Here is a 20,998-nt window from a genome sequence, read left to right on the forward strand (position 1 = left end):
CATAATGTAATACAGAAGACCCCCCAGCACATAATGTAATACAGAAGACCCCCCAGCACATAATGTAATACAGAAGACCCCCCCAGCACATAATGTAATACAGAAGACCCCCCAGCACATAATGTAATACAGAAGACCCCCCCAGCACATAATGTAATACAGAAGACCCCCCCCAGCACATAATGTAATACAGAAGACCCCCCCAGCACATAATGTAATACAGAAGACCCCCCCAGCACATAATGTAATACAGAAGACCTCCCCCCCAGCACATAATGTAATACAGAAGACCCCCCCAGCACATAATGTAATACAGAAGACCCCCCAGCACATAATGTAATACAGAAGACCCCCCCAGCACATAATGTAATACAGAAGACCCCCCCAGCACATAATGTAATACAGAAGACCCCCCAGCACATAATGTAATACAGAAGACCCCCCCAGCACATAATGTAATACAGAAGACCCCCCCAGCACATAATGTAATACAGAAGACCCCCCCCAGCACATAATGTAATACAGAAGACCCCCCCCAGCACATAATGTAATACAGAAGACCCCCCCCAGCACATAATGTAATACAGAAGACCCCCCCAGCACATAATGTAATACAGAAGACCCCCCCAGCACATAATGTAATACAGAAGACCCCCCCAGCACATAATGTAATACAGAAGACCCCTCCAGCACATAATGTAATACAGAAGACCCCCCCCAGCACATAATGTAATACAGAAGACACCCCCCCCAGCACATAATGTAATACAGAAGACCCCCCCCCAGCACATAATGTAATACAGAAGACCCCCCCCAGCACATAATGTAATACAGAAGACCCCCCCCAGCACATAATGTAATACAGAAGACCCCCCAGCACATAATGTAATACAGAAGACCCCCCAGCACATAATGTAATACAGAAGACCCCCCCCCCCAGCACATAATGTAATACAGAAGACCCCCCCCCCCAGCACATAATGTAATACAGAAGACCCCCCCCCAGCACATAATGTAATACAGAAGACCCCCCCCCAGCACATAATGTAATACAGAAGACCCCCCCCCAGCACATAATGTAATACAGAAGACCCCCCCCAGCACATAATGTAATACAGAAGACCCCCCCCAGCACATAATGTAATACAGAAGACCCCCCCAGCACATAATGTAATACAGAAGACCCCCCCAGCACATAATGTAATACAGAAGACCCCCCCCCAGCACATAATGTAATACAGAAGACCCCCCCCAGCACATAATGTAATACAGAAGACCCCCCCCAGCACATAATGTAATACAGAAGACCCCCCAGCACATAATGTAATACAGAAGACCCCCCAGCACATAATGTAATACAGAAGACCCCCCCCAGCACATAATGTAATACAGAAGACCCCCCCCCAGCACATAATGTAATACAGAAGACCCCCCCCCAGCACATAATGTAATACAGAAGACCCCCCCCCAGCACATAATGTAATACAGAAGACCCCCCCAGCACATAATGTAATACAGAAGACCCCCCCCAGCACATAATGTAATACAGAAGACCCCCCCCAGCACATAATGTAATACAGAAGACCCCCCCCAGCACATAATGTAATACAGAAGACCCCCCCCAGCACATAATGTAATACAGAAGACCCCCCCAGCACATAATGTAATACAGAAGACCCCCCCCCAGCACATAATGTAATACAGAAGACCCCCCCAGCACATAATGTAATACAGAAGACCCCCCCCCAGCACATAATGTAATACAGAAGACCCCCCCAGCACATAATGTAATACAGAAGACCCCCCCCAGCACATAATGTAATACAGAAGACCCCCCCCCCCCAGCACATAATGTAATACAGAAGATCCCCCCCCCAGCACATAATGTAATACAGAAGATCCCCCCAGCACATAATGTAATACAGAAGACCCCCCAGCACATAATGTAATACAGAAGACCCCCCCCCCAGCACATAATGTAATACAGAAGACCCCCCCCCAGCACATAATGTAATACAGAAGACCCACCCCCCAGCACATAATGTAATACAGAAGACCCACCCCCCAGCACATAATGTAATACAGAAGACCCCCCCCAGCACATAATGTAATACAGAAGACCCCCCCAGCACATAATGTAATACAGAAGACCCCCCCCAGCACATAATGTAATACAGAAGACCCCCCCCCAGCACATAATGTAATACAGAAGACCCCCCAGCACATAATGTAATACAGAAGACCCCCCCAGCACATAATGTAATACAGAAGACCTCCCCCCCAGCACATAATGTAATACAGAAGACCCCCCCCAGCACATAATGTAATACAGAAGACCCACCCCCCAGCACATAATGTAATACAGAAGACCCCGCTCCCTCTTGGCCTCTGCTTTCTGCCCTTCTATTGGGTCTTGATATGCTCCACCCTCTCCTGTGTGGGCGTGGCTCTGGGGGTCCTTATACATTGATATATGATGATAACATGTGGGGGGGCCGATCTCTTTGGTCGGGGGGGTGGAGCCCAGAACCTACAGGACGGTTACAATGTAATTATTATTGTTAGTAAAGATAATAAGATCCCGCGACTCGGTGTTACGTGTGATAAGCGCACGCCAGGGGGCGCCAGACTGATTGCCCCTCCCCCTGGAGACGTGTAGGGGTAACTGCCCTTATTGCCCCATGCTCTGCGCTCAGCTGAAGAGAACCTGACGGTCGCCTCATATTTTAGACTTTTTTTTGTGCTGGAGAGACGTCACCCGCTGCTCTGCAAACTGTGAGTCTTCTACCCGACCAGGCCCCTCCCTCAGGCTCTGCGTGGGCGGAGCCTGTACTGTGGGTGTGTCCATTCTCCTCCCCACAGCTATGGAAGGGTTCCTGCGGTATATGTGGGCGGAGTCTGTACTGTAGGCGTTCCCATGCCGCTCCCAGTGGTATATGTGGGCGGAGCCTTACTATGGGAGTGCCCATGCCGCTCTCTGTGGTGTGCATGTGGGCGGAGCTTGTACTGTGGCAGTACCCATGCCGCTCTCTGTGGTATATGTGGGAGGAGCCTGTACTGAAGGTGTTCCCCTGCCGCTCCCGGTGCTATGTGGGCGGAGCTTGTACTGTGGGAGTGCCCATGCCGCTCCTGGTGGTATATGTGGGTGGAGCTTGTACTGTGGGAGTGCCCATGCCGCTCTCTGTGGTATATGTGGGCGTGCCCGTGCGTTCCCTGACTCTCCGTGTTTCGCACCGCAGCTCGGCCCCACGACTTCTTTGACGCGCAGACCCTGGAGGCGATCCGCCATCGCGCCATCTGCTTCAATCTCTCCGCCCAGATCGACTCCTTGGGGAACGGCCACAGCGTCGTCTTCCACAGCACGGTGAGTACAGGACGGGGGGTCACCGCCTGCCCGACCCCTGACCTCTGACCCCCCCATGTGCTGTGATTGCAGGTGATCGCCAAGAGGAAGGAGGAGTCTGGGAAAGTAAAGCTGCTGCTGCACTGGACCCCCGAGGACATGTAAGACCCTCCCCCACCGGAAGTGGGCGGACCCAGGGGCAGGGCGGCAACAATGGGGGTGCAGGTCTCGTGCTTCCCTCCATTGTGAGGGGTGTAGTGTTGGGGGGCTCTGCTGATTGTTGGGGGGGCTCTGCTGGGGGTGTAGTGTAAAGGGGGGCTCTGGAGGGGGCTCTGGTGATTGTGGGGGGCGCTGGATGGGGCTGTAGTGTAGAGGGGGGCTCTGGCGGGTGCTGTAGTGTAGAGGGGGGCGCTGGATGGTGCTGTAGTGTAGAGGGGGGCTCTGGAGGGTGCTGTAGTGTAGAGGGGGGCTCTGGAGGGTGTTGTAGTGTAGAGGGGGGCTCTGGAGGGTGCTGTAGTGTAGAGGGGGGCTCTGGCTCTGGAGGGTGCTGTAGTGTAGAGGGGGCTCTGGAGGGTGATGTAGTGTAGAGGGGGGCTCTGGAGGGTGCTGTAGTGTAGAGGGGGGCTCTGGAGGGTGCTGTAGTGTAGAGGGGGGCTCTGGCGGGTGCTGTAGTGTAGAGGGGGCTCTGGCGGGTGCTGTAGTGTAGAGGGGGGCTCTGGCGGGTGCTGTAGTGTAGAGGGGGGCTCTGGGGGGTGCTGTAGTGTAGAGGGGGGCTCTGGAGGGTGCTGTAGTGTAGAGGGGGGCTCTGGCGGGTGCTGTAGTGTAGAGGGGGGCTCTGGCGGGTGCTGTAGTGTAGAGGGGGGCTCTGGCGGGTGCTGTAGTGTAGAGGGGGGCTCTGGCGGGTGCTGTAGTGTAGAGGGGGGCTCTGGCGGGTGCTGTAGTGTAGAGGGGGGCTCTGGCTCTGGAGGGTGCTGTAGTGTAGAGGGGGCTCTGGGGGGTGCTGTAGTGTAGAGGGGGGCTCTGGCGGGGGCTGTAGTGTAGAGGGGGGCTCTGGCTCTGGAGGGTGCTGTAGTGTAGAGGGGGGCTCTGGCTCTGGAGGGTGCTGTAGTGTAGAGGGGGGCTCTGGAGGGTGCTGTAGTGTAGAGGGGGGCTCTGGAGGGTGCTGTAGTGTAGAGGGGGGCTCTGGAGGGTGCTGTAGTGTAGAGGGGGGCTCTGGAGGGTGCTGTAGTGTAGAGGGGGGCTCTGGAGGGTGCTGTAGTGTAGAGGGGGGCTCTGGAGGGTGCTGTAGTGTAGAGGGGGGCTCTGGAGGGTGCTGTAGTGTAGAGGGGGGCTCTGGCGGGTGCTGTAGTGTAGAGGGGGGCTCTGGCGGGTGCTGTAGTGTAGAGGGGGGCTCTGGCGGGTGCTGTAGTGTAGAGGGGGGCTCTGGCGGGTGCTGTAGTGTAGAGGGGGGCTCTGGCGGGTGCTGTAGTGTAGAGGGGGGCTCTGGCGGGTGCTGTAGTGTAGAGGGGGGCTCTGGCGGGTGCTGTAGTGTAGAGGGGGGCTCTGGCGGGTGCTGTAGTGTAGAGGGGGGCTCTGGAGGGTGCTGTAGTGTAGAGGGGGCTCTGGAGGGTGCTGTAGTGTAGAGGGGGGCTCTGGCTCTGGAGGGTGCTGTAGTGTAGAGGGGGGCTCTGGCTCTGGAGGGTGCTGTAGTGTAGAGGGGGGCTCTGGCTCTGGAGGGTGCTGTAGTGTAGAGGGGGGCTGTAGTGTAGAGGGGGGCTCTGGAGGGTGCTGTAGTGTAGAGGGGGGCTCTGGCGGGTGCTGTAGTGTAGAGGGGGGCTCTGGCGGGTGCTGTAGTGTAGAGGGGGGCTCTGGCGGGTGCTGTAGTGTAGAGGGGGGCTCTGGCGGGTGCTGTAGTGTAGAGGGGGGCTCTGGCGGGTGCTGTAGTGTAGAGGGGGGCTCTGGCGGGTGCTGTAGTGTAGAGGGGGGCTCTGGCTCTGGAGGGGGCTGTAGTGTAGAGGGGGGCTCTGGCGGGTGCTGTAGTGTAGAGGGGGGCTCTGGCTCTGGAGGGTGCTGTAGTGTAGAGGGGGGCTCTGGCTCTGGAGGGTGCTGTAGTGTAGAGGGGGGCTCTGGCTCTGGAGGGTGCTGTAGTGTAGAGGGGGGCTCTGGGGGGTGCTGTAGTGTAGAGGGGGCTCTGGAGGGTGCTGTAGTGTAGAGGGGGGCTCTGGCTCTGGAGGGTGCTGTAGTGTAGAGGGGGGCTCTGGCTCTGGAGGGTGCTGTAGTGTAGAGGGGGGCTCTGGCGGGTGCTGTAGTGTAGAGGGGGGCTCTGGCGGGTGCTGTAGTGTAGAGGGGGGCTCTGGCGGGTGCTGTAGTGTAGAGGGGGGCTCTGGCTCTGGAGGGTGCTGTAGTGTAGAGGGGGCTCTGGGGGGTGCTGTAGTGTAGAGGGGGGCTCTGGAGGGTGCTGTAGTGTAGAGGGGGGCTCTGGCGGGTGCTGTAGTGTAGAGGGGGGCTCTGGCGGGTGCTGTAGTGTAGAGGGGGGCTCTGGCGGGTGCTGTAGTGTAGAGGGGGGCTCTGGAGGGTGCTATAGTGTAGAGGGGGGCTCTGGAGGGTGCTGTAGTGTAGAGGGGGGCTCTGGAGGGTGATGTAGTGTAGAGGGGGGCTCTGGCTCTGGAGGGTGCTGTAGTGTAGAGGGGGGCTCTGGAGGGTGCTGTAGTGTAGAGGGGGCTCTGGAGGGTGCTGTAGTGTAGAGGGGGGCTCTGGAGGGTGCTGTAGTGTAGAGGGGGGCTCTGGCGGGTGCTGTAGTGTAGAGGGGGCTCTGGCGGGTGCTGTAGTGTAGAGGGGGGCTCTGGCTCTGGAGGGTGCTGTAGTGTAGAGGGGGGCTCTGGCTCTGGAGGGTGCTGTAGTGTAGAGGGGGGCTGTAGTGTAGAGGGGGGCTCTGGAGGGTGCTGTAGTGTAGAGGGGGGCTCTGGAGGGTGCTGTAGTGTAGAGGGGGCTCTGGCGGGTGCTGTAGTGTAGAGGGGGGCTCTGGCGGGTGCTGTAGTGTAGAGGGGGGCTCTGGCTCTGGAGGGGGCTGTAGTGTAGAGGGGGGCTCTGGCGGGTGCTGTAGTGTAGAGGGGGGCTCTGGCTCTGGAGGGTGCTGTAGTGTAGAGGGGGGCTCTGGCTCTGGAGGGTGCTGTAGTGTAGAGGGGGGCTCTGGCTCTGGCGGGTGCTGTAGTGTAGAGGGGGGCTCTGGCTCTGGAGGGTGATGTAGTGTAGAGGGGGGCTCTGGCGGGGGCTGTAGTGTAGAGGGGGGCTCTGGCTCTGGAGGGTGCTGTAGTGTAGAGGGGGGCTCTGGCTCTGGAGGGTGCTGTAGTGTAGAGGGGGGCTCTGGCGGGTGCTGTAGTGTAGAGGGGGCTCTGGCGGGTGCTGTAGTGTAGAGGGGGGCTCTGGTGGGTGCTGTAGTGTAGAGGGGGGCTCTGGAGGGTGCTGTAGTGTAGAGGGGGGCTCTGGAGGGTGCTGTAGTGTAGAGGGGGGCTCTGGAGGGTGCTGTAGTGTAGAGGGGGGCTCTGGAGGGTGCTGTAGTGTAGAGGGGGGCTCTGGAGGGTGCTGTAGTGTAGAGGGGGGCTCTGGCGGGTGCTGTAGTGTAGAGGGGGGCTCTGGCGGGTGCTGTAGTGTAGAGGGGGGCTCTGGCGGGTGCTGTAGTGTAGAGGGGGGCTCTGGCGGGTGCTGTAGTGTAGAGGGGGGCTCTGGCGGGTGCTGTAGTGTAGAGGGGGGCTCTGGCGGGTGCTGTAGTGTAGAGGGGGGCTCTGGAGGGTGCTGTAGTGTAGAGGGGGGCTCTGGAGGGTGCTGTAGTGTAGAGGGGGGGCTCTGGAGGGTGCTGTAGTGTAGAGGGGGGCTCTGGCGGGTGCTGTAGTGTAGAGGGGGGGCTCTGGCGGGTGCTGTAGTGTAGAGGGGGGGCTCTGGCGGGTGCTGTAGTGTAGAGGGGGGGCTCTGGGGGGTGCTGTAGTGTAGAGGGGGGCTCTGGCTCTGGAGGGTGCTGTAGTGTAGAGGGGGGCTCTGGAGGGTGCTGTAGTGTAGAGGGGGGCTCTGGAGGGTGCTGTAGTGTAGAGGGGGGCTCTGGAGGGTGCTGTAGTGTAGAGGGGGGGCTCTGGAGGGTGCTGTAGTGTAGAGGGGGGCTCTGGCGGGTGCTGTAGTGTAGAGGGGGGCTCTGGCGGGTGCTGTAGTGTAGAGGGGGGCTCTGGAGGGGGCTGTAGTGTAGAGGGGGGCTCTGGTGGGTGCTGTAGTGTAGAGGGGGGCTCTGGTGGGTGCTGTAGTGTAGAGGGGGGCTCTGGCGGGTGCTGTAGTGTAGAGGGGGGCTCTGGCGGGTGCTGTAGTGTAGAGGGGGGCTCTGGCGGGTGCTGTAGTGTAGAGGGGGGCTCTGGCGGGTGCTGTAGTGTAGAGGGGGGCTCTGGGGGGTGCTGTAGTGTAGAGGGGCGCTCTGGCTCTGGAGGGTGATGTAGTGTAGAGGGGGGCTCTGGAGGGTGCTGTAGTGTAGAGGGGGGCTCTGGCTCTGGAGGGTGCTGTAGTGTAGAGGGGGGCTCTGGCTCTGGAGGGTGCTGTAGTGTAGAGGGGGGCTCTGGAGGGTGCTGTAGTGTAGAGGGGGGCTCTGGGGGGTGCTGTAGTGTAGAGGGGGGCTCTGGAGGGTGCTGTAGTGTAGAGGGGGGCTCTGGCTCTGGAGGGTGCTGTAGTGTAGAGGGGGGCTCTGGCTCTGGAGGGTGCTGTAGTGTAGAGGGGGGCTCTGGAGGGGGCTGTAGTGTAGAGGGGGGCTCTGGGGGGTGCTGTAGTGTAGAGGGGGGCTCTGGAGGGTGCTGTAGTGTAGAGGGGGGCTCTGGCTCTGGTGGGTGCTGTAGTGTAGAGGGGGGCTCTGGAGGGTGCTGTAGTGTAGAGGGGGGCTCTGGCTCTGGGGGGTGCTGTAGTGTAGAGGGGGGCTCTGGAGGGTGCTGTAGTGTAGAGGGGGGCTCTGGCTCTGGGGGGTGCTGTAGTGTAGAGGGGGGCTCTGGAGGGTGCTGTAGTGTAGAGGGGGGCTCTGGAGGGTGCTGTAGTGTAGAGGGGGGCTCTGGAGGGTGCTGTAGTGTAGAGGGGGGCTCTGGCGGGTGCTGTAGTGTAGAGGGGGCTCTGGCTCTGGAGGGTGCTGTAGTGTAGAGGGGGCTCTGGGGGGTGCTGTAGTGTAGAGGGGGGCTCTGGAGGGTGCTGTAGTGTAGAGGGGGGCTCTGGGGGGTGCTGTAGTGTAGAGGGGGGCTCTGGAGGGTGATGTAGTGTAGAGGGGGGCTCTGGCGGGTGCTGTAGTGTAGAGGGGGGCTCTGGCGGGTGCTGTAGTGTAGAGGGGGGCTCTGGCGGGTGCTGTAGTGTAGAGGGGGCTCTGGAGGGTGCTGTAGTGTAGAGGGGGGCTCTGGCGGGTGCTGTAGTGTAGAGGGGGGCTCTGGAGGGTGCTGTAGTGTAGAGGGGGGCTCTGGAGGGTGCTGTAGTGTAGAGGGGGGCTCTGGAGGGTGCTGTAGTGTAGAGGGGGGCTCTGGAGGGTGCTGTAGTGTAGAGGGGGGGCTCTGGAGGGTGCTGTAGTGTAGAGGGGGGCTCTGGCGGGTGCTGTAGTGTAGAGGGGGGCTCTGGAGGGTGCTGTAGTGTAGAGGGGGGCTCTGGCGGGTGCTGTAGTGTAGAGGGGGGGCTCTGGGGGGTGCTGTAGTGTAGAGGGGGGCTCTGGCTCTGGGGGGTGCTGTAGTGTAGAGGGGGGCTCTGGAGGGGGCTGTAGTGTAGAGGGGGGCTCTGGAGGGTGCTGTAGTGTAGAGGGGGGCTCTGGAGGGTGCTGTAGTGTAGAGGGGGGGCTCTGGAGGGTGCTGTAGTGTAGAGGGGGGCTCTGGCGGGTGCTGTAGTGTAGAGGGGGGCTCTGGCGGGTGCTGTAGTGTAGAGGGGGGCTCTGGCTCTGGGGGGTGCTGTAGTGTAGAGGGGGGCTCTGGCGGGTGCTGTAGTGTAGAGGGGGGCTCTGGCTCTGGAGGGTGCTGTAGTGTAGAGGGGCGCTCTGGCTCTGGAGGGTGATGTAGTGTAGAGGGGGGCTCTGGCTCTGGAGGGTGATGTAGTGTAGAGGGGGGCTCTGGCGGGTGATGTAGTGTAGAGGGGGGCTCTGGCTCTGGAGGGTGATGTAGTGTAGAGGGGGGCTCTGGAGGGTGCTGTAGTGTAGAGGGGGGCTCTGGCTCTGGAGGGTGCTGTAGTGTAGAGGGGGGCTCTGGGGGGTGCTGTAGTGTAGAGGGGGGCTCTGGCTCTGGAGGGTGCTGTAGTGTAGAGGGGGGCTCTGGAGGGTGCTGTAGTGTAGAGGGGGGCTCTGGGGGGTGCTGTAGTGTAGAGGGGGGCTCTGGAGGGTGCTGTAGTGTAGAGGGGGGCTCTGGCTCTGGAGGGTGCTGTAGTGTAGAGGGGGGCTCTGGCTCTGGAGGGTGCTGTAGTGTAGAGGGGGGCTCTGGAGGGGGCTGTAGTGTAGAGGGGGGCTCTGGGGGGTGCTGTAGTGTAGAGGGGGGCTCTGGAGGGTGCTGTAGTGTAGAGGGGGGCTCTGGCTCTGGTGGGTGCTGTAGTGTAGAGGGGGGCTCTGGAGGGTGCTGTAGTGTAGAGGGGGGCTCTGGCTCTGGGGGGTGCTGTAGTGTAGAGGGGGGCTCTGGAGGGTGCTGTAGTGTAGAGGGGGGCTCTGGCTCTGGGGGGTGCTGTAGTGTAGAGGGGGGCTCTGGAGGGTGCTGTAGTGTAGAGGGGGGCTCTGGAGGGTGCTGTAGTGTAGAGGGGGGCTCTGGAAGGTGCTGTAGTGTAGAGGGGGGCTCTGGCGGGTGCTGTAGTGTAGAGGGGGGCTCTGGCGGGTGCTGTAGTGTAGAGGGGGGCTCTGGCGGGTGCTGTAGTGTAGAGGGGGGCTCTGGCGGGTGCTGTAGTGTAGAGGGGGCTCTGGAGGGTGCTGTAGTGTAGAGGGGGGCTCTGGCGGGTGCTGTAGTGTAGAGGGGGGCTCTGGAGGGTGCTGTAGTGTAGAGGGGGGCTCTGGAGGGTGCTGTAGTGTAGAGGGGGGGCTCTGGAGGGTGCTGTAGTGTAGAGGGGGGCTCTGGCGGGTGCTGTAGTGTAGAGGGGGGCTCTGGAGGGTGCTGTAGTGTAGAGGGGGGCTCTGGCGGGTGCTGTAGTGTAGAGGGGGGGCTCTGGGGGGTGCTGTAGTGTAGAGGGGGGCTCTGGCTCTGGGGGGTGCTGTAGTGTAGAGGGGGGCTCTGGAGGGGGCTGTAGTGTAGAGGGGGGCTCTGGAGGGTGCTGTAGTGTAGAGGGGGGCTCTGGAGGGTGCTGTAGTGTAGAGGGGGGGCTCTGGAGGGTGCTGTAGTGTAGAGGGGGGCTCTGGCGGGTGCTGTAGTGTAGAGGGGGGCTCTGGCGGGTGCTGTAGTGTAGAGGGGGGCTCTGGCGGGTGCTGTAGTGTAGAGGGGGGCTCTGGTAGGTGCTGTAGTGTAGAGGGGGGCTCTGGTAGGTGCTGTAGTGTAGAGGGGGGCTCTGGTGGGTGCTGTAGTGTAGAGGGGGGCTCTGGCGGGTGCTGTAGTGTAGAGGGGGGCTCTGGGGGGTGCTGTAGTGTAGAGGGGGGCTCTGGCTCTGGGGGGTGCTGTAGTGTAGAGGGGGGCTCTGGCGGGTGCTGTAGTGTAGAGGGGCGCTCTGGCTCTGGAGGGTGATGTAGTGTAGAGGGGGGCTCTGGAGGGTGCTGTAGTGTAGAGGGGGGCTCTGGCTCTGGAGGGTGCTGTAGTGTAGAGGGGGGCTCTGGGGGGTGCTGTAGTGTAGAGGGGGGCTCTGGCTCTGGAGGGTGCTGTAGTGTAGAGGGGGGCTCTGGAGGGTGCTGTAGTGTAGAGGGGGGCTCTGGGGGGTGCTGTAGTGTAGAGGGGGGCTCTGGAGGGTGCTGTAGTGTAGAGGGGGGCTCTGGCTCTGGAGGGTGCTGTAGTGTAGAGGGGGGCTCTGGCTCTGGAGGGTGCTGTAGTGTAGAGGGGGGCTCTGGAGGGGGCTGTAGTGTAGAGGGGGGCTCTGGGGGGTGCTGTAGTGTAGAGGGGGGCTCTGGAGGGTGCTGTAGTGTAGAGGGGGGCTCTGGCTCTGGTGGGTGCTGTAGTGTAGAGGGGGGCTCTGGAGGGTGCTGTAGTGTAGAGGGGGGCTCTGGCTCTGGGGGGTGCTGTAGTGTAGAGGGGGGCTCTGGAGGGTGCTGTAGTGTAGAGGGGGGCTCTGGCTCTGGGGGGTGCTGTAGTGTAGAGGGGGGCTCTGGGGGGTGCTGTAGTGTAGAGGGGGGCTCTGGAGGGTGCTGTAGTGTAGAGGGGGGCTCTGGCGGGTGCTGTAGTGTAGAGGGGGGCTCTGGCGGGTGCTGTAGTGTAGAGGGGGGCTCTGGAGGGTGCTGTAGTGTAGAGGGGGGCTCTGGGGGGTGCTGTAGTGTAGAGGGGGGCTCTGGAGGGTGCTGTAGTGTAGAGGGGGCTCTGGAGGGTGCTGTAGTGTAGAGGGGGGCTCTGGCGGGTGCTGTAGTGTAGAGGGGGGCTCTGGCTCTGGAGGGTGCTGTAGTGTAGAGGGGGGCTCTGGCTCTGGAGGGTGCTGTAGTGTAGAGGGGGGCTCTGGCTCTGGAGGGTGCTGTAGTGTAGAGGGGGGCTCTGGAGGGTGCTGTAGTGTAGAGGGGGGCTCTGGAGGGTGCTGTAGTGTAGAGGGGGGCTCTGGCGGGTGCTGTAGTGTAGAGGGGGGCTCTGGCGGGTACTGTAGTGTAGAGGGGGGCTCTGGCGGGTGCTGTAGTGTAGAGGGGGGCTCTGGCGGGTGCTGTAGTGTAGAGGGGGGCTCTGGCTCTGGAGGGTGCTGTAGTGTAGAGGGGGGCTCTGGAGGGGGCTGTAGTGTAGAGGGGGGCTCTGGAGGGGGCTGTAGTGTAGAGGGGGGCTCTGGAGGGGGCTGTAGTGTAGAGGGGGGCTCTGGAGGGGGCTGTAGTGTAGAGGGGGGCTCTGGAGGGGGCTGTAGTGTAGAGGGGGGCTCTGGAGGGGGCTGTAGTGTAGAGGGGGGCTCTGGAGGGGGCTGTAGTGTAGAGGGGGGCTCTGGCGGGTGCTGTAGTGTGGAGGGGGGCTCTGGCGGGTGCTGTAGTGTAGAGGGGGGCTCTGGCGGGTGCTGTAGTGTAGAGGGGGGCTCTGGCGGGTGCTGTAGTGTAGAGGGGGGCTCTGGCGGGTGCTGTAGTGTAGAGGGGGGCTCTGGCGGGTGCTGTAGTGTAGAGGGGGGCTCTGGCGGGTGCTGTAGTGTAGAGGGGGGCTCTGGCGGGTGCTGTAGTGTAGAGGGGGGCTCTGGCGGGTGCTGTAGTGTAGAGGGGGGCTCTGGCGGGTGCTGTAGTGTAGAGGGGGGCTCTGGCGGGTGCTGTAGTGTAGAGGGGGGCTCTGGCGGGTGCTGTAGTGTAGAGGGGGGCTCTGGGGGGTGCTGTAGTGTAGAGGGGGGCTCTGGAGGGTGCTGTAGTGTAGAGGGGGGCTCTGGCTCTGGGGGGTGCTGTAGTGTAGAGGGGGCTCTGGAGGGTGCTGTAGTGTAGAGGGGGCTCTGGCGGGTGCTGTAGTGTAGAGGGGGGCTCTGGCGGGTGCTGTAGTGTAGAGGGGGGCTCTGGCTCTGGAGGGTGCTGTAGTGTAGAGGGGGGCTCTGGCGGGTGCTGTAGTGTAGAGGGGGGCTCTGGCTCTGGAGGGTGCTGTAGTGTAGAGGGGGGCTCTGGCGGGTGCTGTAGTGTAGAGGGGGGCTCTGGCTCTGGGGGGTGCTGTAGTGTAGAGGGGGGCTCTGGAGGGTGCTGTAGTGTAGAGGGGGGCTCTGGAGGGTGCTGTAGTGTAGAGGGGGGCTCTGGCTCTGGAGGGTGATGTAGTGTAGAGGGGGGCTCTGGCTCTGGAGGGTGCTGTAGTGTAGAGGGGGGCTCTGGCGGGTGCTGTAGTGTAGAGGGGGGCTCTGGCTCTGGGGGGTGCTGTAGTGTAGAGGGGGCTCTGGCGGGTGCTGTAGTGTAGAGGGGGCTCTGGAGGGTGCTGTAGTGTAGAGGTGGGCTCTGGCTCTGGAGGGTGCTGTAGTGTAGAGGGGGGCTCTGGCTCTGGAGGGTGCTGTAGTGTAGAGGGGGGCTCTGGTGGGTGCTGTAGTGTAGAGGGGGGCTCTGGTGGGTGCTGTAGTGTAGAGGGGGGCTCTGGTGGGTGCTGTAGTGTAGAGGGGGGCTCTGGCTCTGGAGGGTGCTGTAGTGTAGAGGGGGGCTCTGGAGGGTGCTGTAGTGTAGAGGGGGGCTCTGGAGGGTGCTGTAGTGTAGAGGGGGGCTCTGGAGGGTGCTGTAGTGTAGAGGGGGGCTCTGGCGGGTGCTGTAGTGTAGAGGGGGGCTCTGGAGGGTGCTGTAGTGTAGAGGGGGGCTCTGGCTCTGGGGGGGTGCTGTAGTGTAGAGGGGGGCTCTGGAGGGTGCTGTAGTGTAGAGGGGGGCTCTGGAGGGTGCTGTAGTGTAGAGGGGGGCTCTGGAGGGTGCTGTAGTGTAGAGGGGGGCTCTGGAGGGTGCTGTAGTGTAGAGGGGGGCTCTGGAGGGTGCTGTAGTGTAGAGGGGGGCTCTGGCTCTGGGGGGGTGCTGTAGTGTAGAGGGGGGCTCTGGAGGGTGCTGTAGTGTAGAGGGGGGCTCTGGAGGGTGCTGTAGTGTAGAGGGGGGCTCTGGCGGGTGCTGTAGTGTAGAGGGGGGCTCTGGCGGGTGCTGTAGTGTAGAGGGGGGCTCTGGCGGGTGCTGTAGTGTAGAGGGGGGCTCTGGCGGGTGCTGTAGTGTAGAGGGGGGCTCTGGCTCTGGAGGGTGCTGTAGTGTAGAAGGGGGCTCTGGGGGGTGCTGTAGTGTAGAGGGGGGCTCTGGCGGGTGCTGTAGTGTAGAGGGGGGCTCTGGCGGGTGCTGTAGTGTAGAGGGGGGCTCTGGCGGGTGCTGTAGTGTAGAGGGGGGCTCTGGCGGGTGCTGTAGTGTAGAGGGGGCTCTGGCGGGTGCTGTAGTGTAGAGGGGGCTCTGGCGGGTGCTGTAGTGTAGAGGGGGGCTCTGGCTCTGGGGGGTGCTGTAGTGTAGAGGGGGGCTCTGGCTCTGGGGGGTGCTGTAGTGTAGAGGGGGGCTCTGGCGGGTGCTGTAGTGTAGAGGGGGCTCTGGCGGGTGCTGTAGTGTAGAGGGGGCTCTGGCGGGTGATGTAGTGTAGAGGGGGGCTCTGGCTCTGGGGGGTGCTGTAGTGTAGAGGGGGGCTCTGGCTCTGGGGGGTGCTGTAGTGTAGAGGGGGGCTCTGGAGGGGGCTGTAGTGTAGAGGGGGGCTCTGGAGGGGGCTGTAGTGTAGAGGGGGGCTCTGGCGGGTGCTGTAGTGTAGAGGGGGGCTCTGGCGGGTGCTGTAGTGTAGAGGGGGGCTCTGGCGGGTGCTGTAGTGTAGAGGGGGGCTCTGGCGGGTGCTGTAGTGTAGAGGGGGGCTCTGGCGGGTGCTGTAGTGTAGAGGGGGGCTCTGGCGGGTGCTGTAGTGTAGAGGGGGGCTCTGGCGGGTGCTGTAGTGTAGAGGGGGGCTCTGGCGGGTGCTGTAGTGTAGAGGGGGGCTCTGGCGGGTGCTGTAGTGTAGAGGGGGGCTCTGGCGGGTGCTGTAGTGTAGAGGGGGGCTCTGGCGGGTGCTGTAGTGTAGAGGGGGGCTCTGGCGGGTGCTGTAGTGTAGAGGGGGGCTCTGGAGGGTGCTGTAGTGTAGAGGGGGGCTCTGGAGGGTGCTGTAGTGTAGAGGGGGGCTCTGGAGGGTGCTGTAGTGTAGAGGGGGGCTCTGGCTCTGGAGGGTGCTGTAGTGTAGAGGGGGCTCTGGAGGGTGCTGTAGTGTAGAGGGGGGCTCTGGCTCTGGAGGGTGCTGTAGTGTAGAGGGGGCTCTGGAGGGTGCTGTAGTGTAGAGGGGGCTCTGGAGGGTGCTGTAGTGTAGAGGGGGGCTCTGGCGGGTGCTGTAGTGTAGAGGGGGGCTCTGGAGGGTGCTGTAGTGTAGAGGGGGGCTCTGGCGGGTGCTGTAGTGTAGAGGGGGGCTCTGGCTCTGGCGGGTGCTGTAGTGTAGAGGGGGGCTCTGGGGGGTGCTGTAGTGTAGAGGGGGGCTGTGGCGGGTGCTGTAGTGTAGAGGGGCGCTCTGGCGGGTGCTGTAGTGTAGAGGGGGGCTCTGGAGGGTGCTGTAGTGTAGAGGGGGGCTCTGGAGGGTGCTGTAGTGTAGAGGGGGCTCTGGCGGGGGCTGTAGTGTAGAGGGGGGCTCTGGCTCTGGAGGGTGCTGTAGTGTAGAGGGGGGCTCTGGAGGGGGCTGTAGTGTAGAGGGGGGCTCTGGCGGGTGCTGTAGTGTAGAGGGGGGCTCTGGCTCTGGCGGGTGATGTAGTGTAGAGGGGGCTCTGGAGGGTGCTGTAGTGTAGAGGGGGGCTCTGGAGGGTGCTGTAGTGTAGAGGGGGGCTCTGGAGGGTGCTGTAGTGTAGAGGGGGGCTCTGGAGGGTGCTGTAGTGTAGAGGGGGGCTCTGGAGGGGGCTGTAGTGTAGAGGGGGGCTCTGGAGGGTGCTGTAGTGTAGAGGGGGGCTCTGGCTCTGGAGGGTGCTGTAGTGTAGAGGGGGGCTCTGGAGGGTGCTGTAGTGTAGAGGGGGCTCTGGAGGGTGCTGTAGTGTAGAGGGGGGCTCTGGAGGGTGCTGTAGTGTAGAGTGGGGCTCTGGAGGGTGCTGTAGTGTAGAGGGGGGCTCTGGAGGGTGCTGTAGTGTAGAGGGGGGCTCTGGAGGGTGCTGTAGTGTAGAGTGGGGCTCTGGATGGTGCTGTAGTGTAGAGGGGGGCTCTGGGGGGTGCTGTAGTGTAGAGGGGGGCTCTGGAGGGTGCTGGAGTGTAGAGGGGGGCTCTGGAGGGTGCTGGAGTGTAGAGGGGGGCTCTGGAGGGTGCTGTAGTGTAGAGGGGGGCTCTGGAGGGTGCTGTAGTGTAGAGGGGGGCTCTGGCTCTGGAGGGTGATGTAGTGTAGAGGGGGGCTCTGGAGGGGGCTGTAGTGTAGAGGGGGGCTCTGGAGGGTGATGTAGTGTAGAGGGGGCTCTGGAGGGTGATGTAGTGTAGAGGGGGCTCTGGAGGGTGCTGTAGTGTAGAGGGGGGCTCTGGCTCTGGAGGGTGCTGTAGTGTAGAGGGGGGCTCTGGAGGGTTCTGTAGTGTAGAGGGGGGCTCTGGGGGGTGCTGTAGTGTAGAGGGGGGCTCTGGCTCTGGCGGGTGCTGTAGTGTAGAGGGGGGCTCTGGAGGGTGCTGTAGTGTAGAGGGGGGCTCTGGGGGGTGCTGTAGTGTAGAGGGGGGCTCTGGCTCTGGAGGGTGCTGTAGTGTAGAGGGGGGCTCTGGAGGGTTCTGTAGTGTAGAGGGGGGCTCTGGAGGGTGCTGTAGTGTAGAGGGGGGCTCTGGCTCTGGCGGGTGCTGTAGTGTAGAGGGGGGCTCTGGAGGGTGCTGTAGTGTAGAGGGGGGCTCTGGAGGGTACTGTAGTGTAGAGGGGGCTCTGGAGGGTGATGTAGTGTAGAGGGGGGCTCTGGCTCTGGCGGGTGCTGTAGTGTAGAGGGGGGCTTTGGCGGGTGCTGTAGTGTAGAGGGGGGCTCTGGCGGGTGCTGTAGTGTAGAGGGGGGCTCTGGCGGGTGCTGTAGTGTAGAGGGGGGCTCTGGCGGGTGCTGTAGTGTAGAGGGGGGCTCTGGCGGGTGCTGTAGTGTAGAGGGGGGCTCTGGAGGGTGCTGTAGTGTAGAGGGGGGCTCTGGAGGGTGCTGTAGTGTAGAGGGGGGCTCTGGAGGGTGCTGTAGTGTAGAGGGGGGCTCTGGCTCTGGAGGGTGCTGTAGTGTAGAGGGGGGCTCTGGAGGGTGCTGTAGTGTAGAGGGGGGCTCTGGCTCTGGCGGGTGCTGTAGTGTAGAGGGGGGCTCTGGAGGGGGCTGTAGTGTAGAGGGGGGCTCTGGAGGGGGCTGTAGTGTAGAGGGGGGCTCTGGAGGGGGCTGTAGTGTAGAGGGGGGCTCTGGAGGGGGCTGTAGTGTAGAGGGGGGCTCTGGAGGGGGCTGTAGTGTAGAGGGGGGCTCTGGAGGGGGCTGTAGTGTAGAGGGGGGCTCTGGAGGGGGCTGTAGTGTAGAGGGGGGCTCTGGAGGGGGCTGTAGTGTAGAGGGGGGCTCTGGAGGGGGCTGTAGTGTAGAGGGGGGCTCTGGCGGGTGCTGTAGTGTGGAGGGGGGCTCTGGCGGGTGCTGTAGTGTAGAGGGGGGCTCTGGCGGGTGCTGTAGTGTAGAGGGGGGCTCTGGCGGGTGCTGTAGTGTAGAGGGGGGCTCTGGCGGGTGCTGTAGTGTAGAGGGGGGCTCTGGCGGGTGCTGTAGTGTAGAGGGGGGCTCTGGCGGGTGCTGTAGTGTAGAGGGGGGCTCTGGCGGGTGCTGTAGTGTAGAGGGGGGCTCTGGCGGGTGCTGTAGTGTAGAGGGGGGCTCTGGCGGGTGCTGTAGTGTAGAGGGGGGCTCTGGCGGGTGCTGTAGTGTAGAGGGGGGCTCTGGGGGGTGCTGTAGTGTAGAGGGGGGCTCTGGAGGGTGCTGTAGTGTAGAGGGGGGCTCTGGCTCTGGGGGGTGCTGTAGTGTAGAGGGGGCTCTGGAGGGTGCTGTAGTGTAGAGGGGGCTCTGGCGGGTGCTGTAGTGTAGAGGGGGGCTCTGGCGGGTGCTGTAGTGTAGAGGGGGGCTCTGGCTCTGGAGGGTGCTGTAGTGTAGAGGGGGGCTCTGGCGGGTGCTGTAGTGTAGAGGGGGCTCTGGCTCTGGCGGGTGCTGTAGTGTAGAGGGGGCTCTGGAGGGTGCTGTAGTGTAGAGGGGGGCTCTGGAGGGTGCTGTAGTGTAGAGGGGGGCTCTGGCGGGTGCTGTAGTGTAGAGGGGGGCTCTGGCTCTGGGGGGTGCTGTAGTGTAGAGGGGGGCTCTGGAGGGTGCTGTAGTGTAGAGGGGGGCTCTGGAGGGTGCTGTAGTGTAGAGGGGGGCTCTGGCTCTGGAGGGTGATGTAGTGTAGAGGGGGGCTCTGGCTCTGGAGGGTGCTGTAGTGTAGAGGGGGGCTCTGGCTCTGGCGGGTGCTGTAGTGTAGAGGGGGCTCTGGAGGGTGCTGTAGTGTAGAGGGGGGCTCTGGAGGGTGCTGTAGTGTAGAGGGGGGCTCTGGCGGGTGCTGTAGTGTAGAGGGGGGCTCTGGCTCTGGGGGGTGCTGTAGTGTAGAGGGGGGCTCTGGAGGGTGCTGTAGTGTAGAGGGGGGCTCTGGAGGGTGCTGTAGTGTAGAGGGGGGCTCTGGCTCTGGAGGGTGATGTAGTGTAGAGGGGGGCTCTGGCTCTGGAGGGTGCTGTAGTGTAGAGGGGGGCTCTGGCGGGTGCTGTAGTGTAGAGGGGGGCTCTGGCTCTGGGGGGTGCTGTAGTGTAGAGGGGGCTCTGGCGGGTGCTGTAGTGTAGAGGGGGCTCTGGAGGGTGCTGTAGTGTAGAGGTGGGCTCTGGCTCTGGAGGGTGCTGTAGTGTAGAGGGGGGCTCTGGCTCTGGAGGGTGCTGTAGTGTAGAGGGGGGCTCTGGTGGGTGCTGTAGTGTAGAGGGGGGCTCTGGTGGGTGCTGTAGTGTAGAGGGGGGCTCTGGTGGGTGCTGTAGTGTAGAGGGGGGCTCTGGCTCTGGAGGGGGCTGTAGTGTAGAGGGGGGCTCTGGAGGGTGCTGTAGTGTAGAGGGGGGCTCTGGAGGGTGCTGTAGTGTAGAGGGGGGCTCTGGAGGGTGCTGTAGTGTAGAGGGGGGCTCTGGCGGGTGCTGTAGTGTAGAGGGGGGCTCTGGAGGGTGCTGTAGTGTAGAGGGGGGCTCTGGCTCTGGGGGGGTGCTGTAGTGTAGAGGGGGGCTCTGGAGGGTGCTGTAGTGTAGAGGGGGGCTCTGGAGGGTGCTGTAGTGTAGAGGGGGGCTCTGGAGGGTGCTGTAGTGTAGAGGGGGGCTCTGGAGGGTGCTGTAGTGTAGAGGGGGGCTCTGGAGGGTGCTGTAGTGTAGAGGGGGGCTCTGGAGGGTGCTGTAGTGTAGAGGGGGGCTCTGGCTCTGGGGGGGTGCTGTAGTGTAGAGGGGGGCTCTGGAGGGTGCTGTAGTGTAGAGGGGGGCTCTGGAGGGTGCTGTAGTGTAGAGGGGGGCTCTGGCGGGTGCTGTAGTGTAGAGGGGGGCTCTGGCGGGTGCTGTAGTGTAGAGGGGGGCTCTGGCGGGTGCTGTAGTGTAGAGGGGGGCTCTGGCGGGTGCTATAGTGTAGAGGGGGGCTCTGGCTCTGGAGGGTGCTGTAGTGTAGAAGGGGGCTCTGGGGGGTGCTGTAGTGTAGAGGGGGGCTCTGGCGGGTGCTGTAGTGTAGAGGGGGGCTCTGGCGGGTGCTGTAGTGTAGAGGGGGGCTCTGGCGGGTGCTGTAGTGTAGAGGGGGGCTCTGGCGGGTGCTGTAGTGTAGAGGGGGCTCTGGCGGGTGCTGTAGTGTAGAGGGGGCTCTGGCGGGTGCTGTAGTGTAGAGGGGGGCTCTGGCTCTGGGGGGTGCTGTAGTGTAGAGGGGGGCTCTGGCTCTGGGGGGTGCTGTAGTGTAGAGGGGGGCTCTGGCGGGTGCTGTAGTGTAGAGGGGGCTCTGGCGGGTGCTGTAGTGTAGAGGGGGCTCTGGCGGGTGATGTAGTGTAGAGGGGGGCTCTGGCTCTGGGGGGTGCTGTAGTGTAGAGGGGGGCTCTGGCTCTGGGGGGTGCTGTAGTGTAGAGGGGGGCTCTGGAGGGGGCTGTAGTGTAGAGGGGGGCTCTGGAGGGGGCTGTAGTGTAGAGGGGGGCTCTGGCGGGTGCTGTAGTGTAGAGGGGGGCTCTGGCGGGTGCTGTAGTGTAGAGGGGGGCTCTGGCGGGTGCTGTAGTGTAGAGGGGGGCTCTGGCGGGTGCTGTAGTGTAGAGGGGGGCTCTGGCGGGTGCTGTAGTGTAGAGGGGGGCTCTGGCGGGTGCTGTAGTGTAGAGGGGGGCTCTGGCGGGTGCTGTAGTGTAGAGGGGGGCTCTGGCGGGTGCTGTAGTGTAGAGGGGGGCTCTGGCGGGTGCTGTAGTGTAGAGGGGGGCTCTGGCGGGTGCTGTAGTGTAGAGGGGGGCTCTGGGGGGTGCTGTAGTGTAGAGGGGGCTCTGGAGGGTGCTGTAGTGTAGAGGGGGGCTCTGGAGGGTGCTGTAGTGTAGAGGGGGGCTCTGGCGGGTGCTGTAGTGTAGAGGGGGGCGCTGGATGGTGCTGTAGTGTAGAGGGGGGCTCTGGAGGGTGCTGTAGTGTAGAGGGGGGCTCTGGCGGGTGCTGTAGTGTAGAGGGGGGCTCTGGCGGGTGCTGTAGTGTAGAGGGGGGCTCTGGAGGGTGCTGTAGTGTAGAGGGGGGCTCTGGAGGGTGCTGTAGTGTAGAGGGGGGCTCTGGAGGGTGCTGTAGTGTAGAGGGGGGCTCTGGCTCTGGAGGGTGCTGTAGTGTAGAGGGGGCTCTGGAGGGTGCTGTAGTGTAGAGGGGGGCTCTGGCTCTGGAGGGTGCTGTAGTGTAGAGGGGGCTCTGGAGGGTGCTGTAGTGTAGAGGGGGCTCTGGAGGGTGCTGTAGTGTAGAGGGGGGCTCTGGCGGGTGCTGTAGTGTAGAGGGGGGCTCTGGAGGGTGCTGTAGTGTAGAGGGGGGCTCTGGCGGGTGCTGTAGTGTAGAGGGGGGCTCTGGCTCTGGCGGGTGCTGTAGTGTAGAGGGGGGCTCTGGGGGGTGCTGT

The 20,998-nt window shown here is 62.6% G+C and overlaps 1 protein-coding gene across 2 annotated transcripts in view; it reads left to right on the plus strand.

Moving 5' to 3' along the window:
• The window catches only part of AEBP2 (AE binding protein 2), a 60,604-nt gene that overhangs the window by 22,120 nt on the left and 17,486 nt on the right, over positions 1 to 20,998 (plus strand). For both annotated transcript variants that reach the window (XM_072144781.1, XM_072144782.1), the window contains 2 exons: positions 3,240 to 3,364; positions 3,437 to 3,504. In XM_072144781.1, coding sequence (XP_072000882.1) covers positions 3,240 to 3,364; positions 3,437 to 3,504 — 193 coding nt within the window. The remainder of the gene's footprint in view (positions 1 to 3,239; positions 3,365 to 3,436; positions 3,505 to 20,998) is intronic.

Source organism: Engystomops pustulosus, chromosome 4, assembly GCF_040894005.1.
Source record: "Engystomops pustulosus chromosome 4, aEngPut4.maternal, whole genome shotgun sequence".
NCBI classification, from domain to species: domain Eukaryota; kingdom Metazoa; phylum Chordata; class Amphibia; order Anura; family Leptodactylidae; genus Engystomops; species Engystomops pustulosus.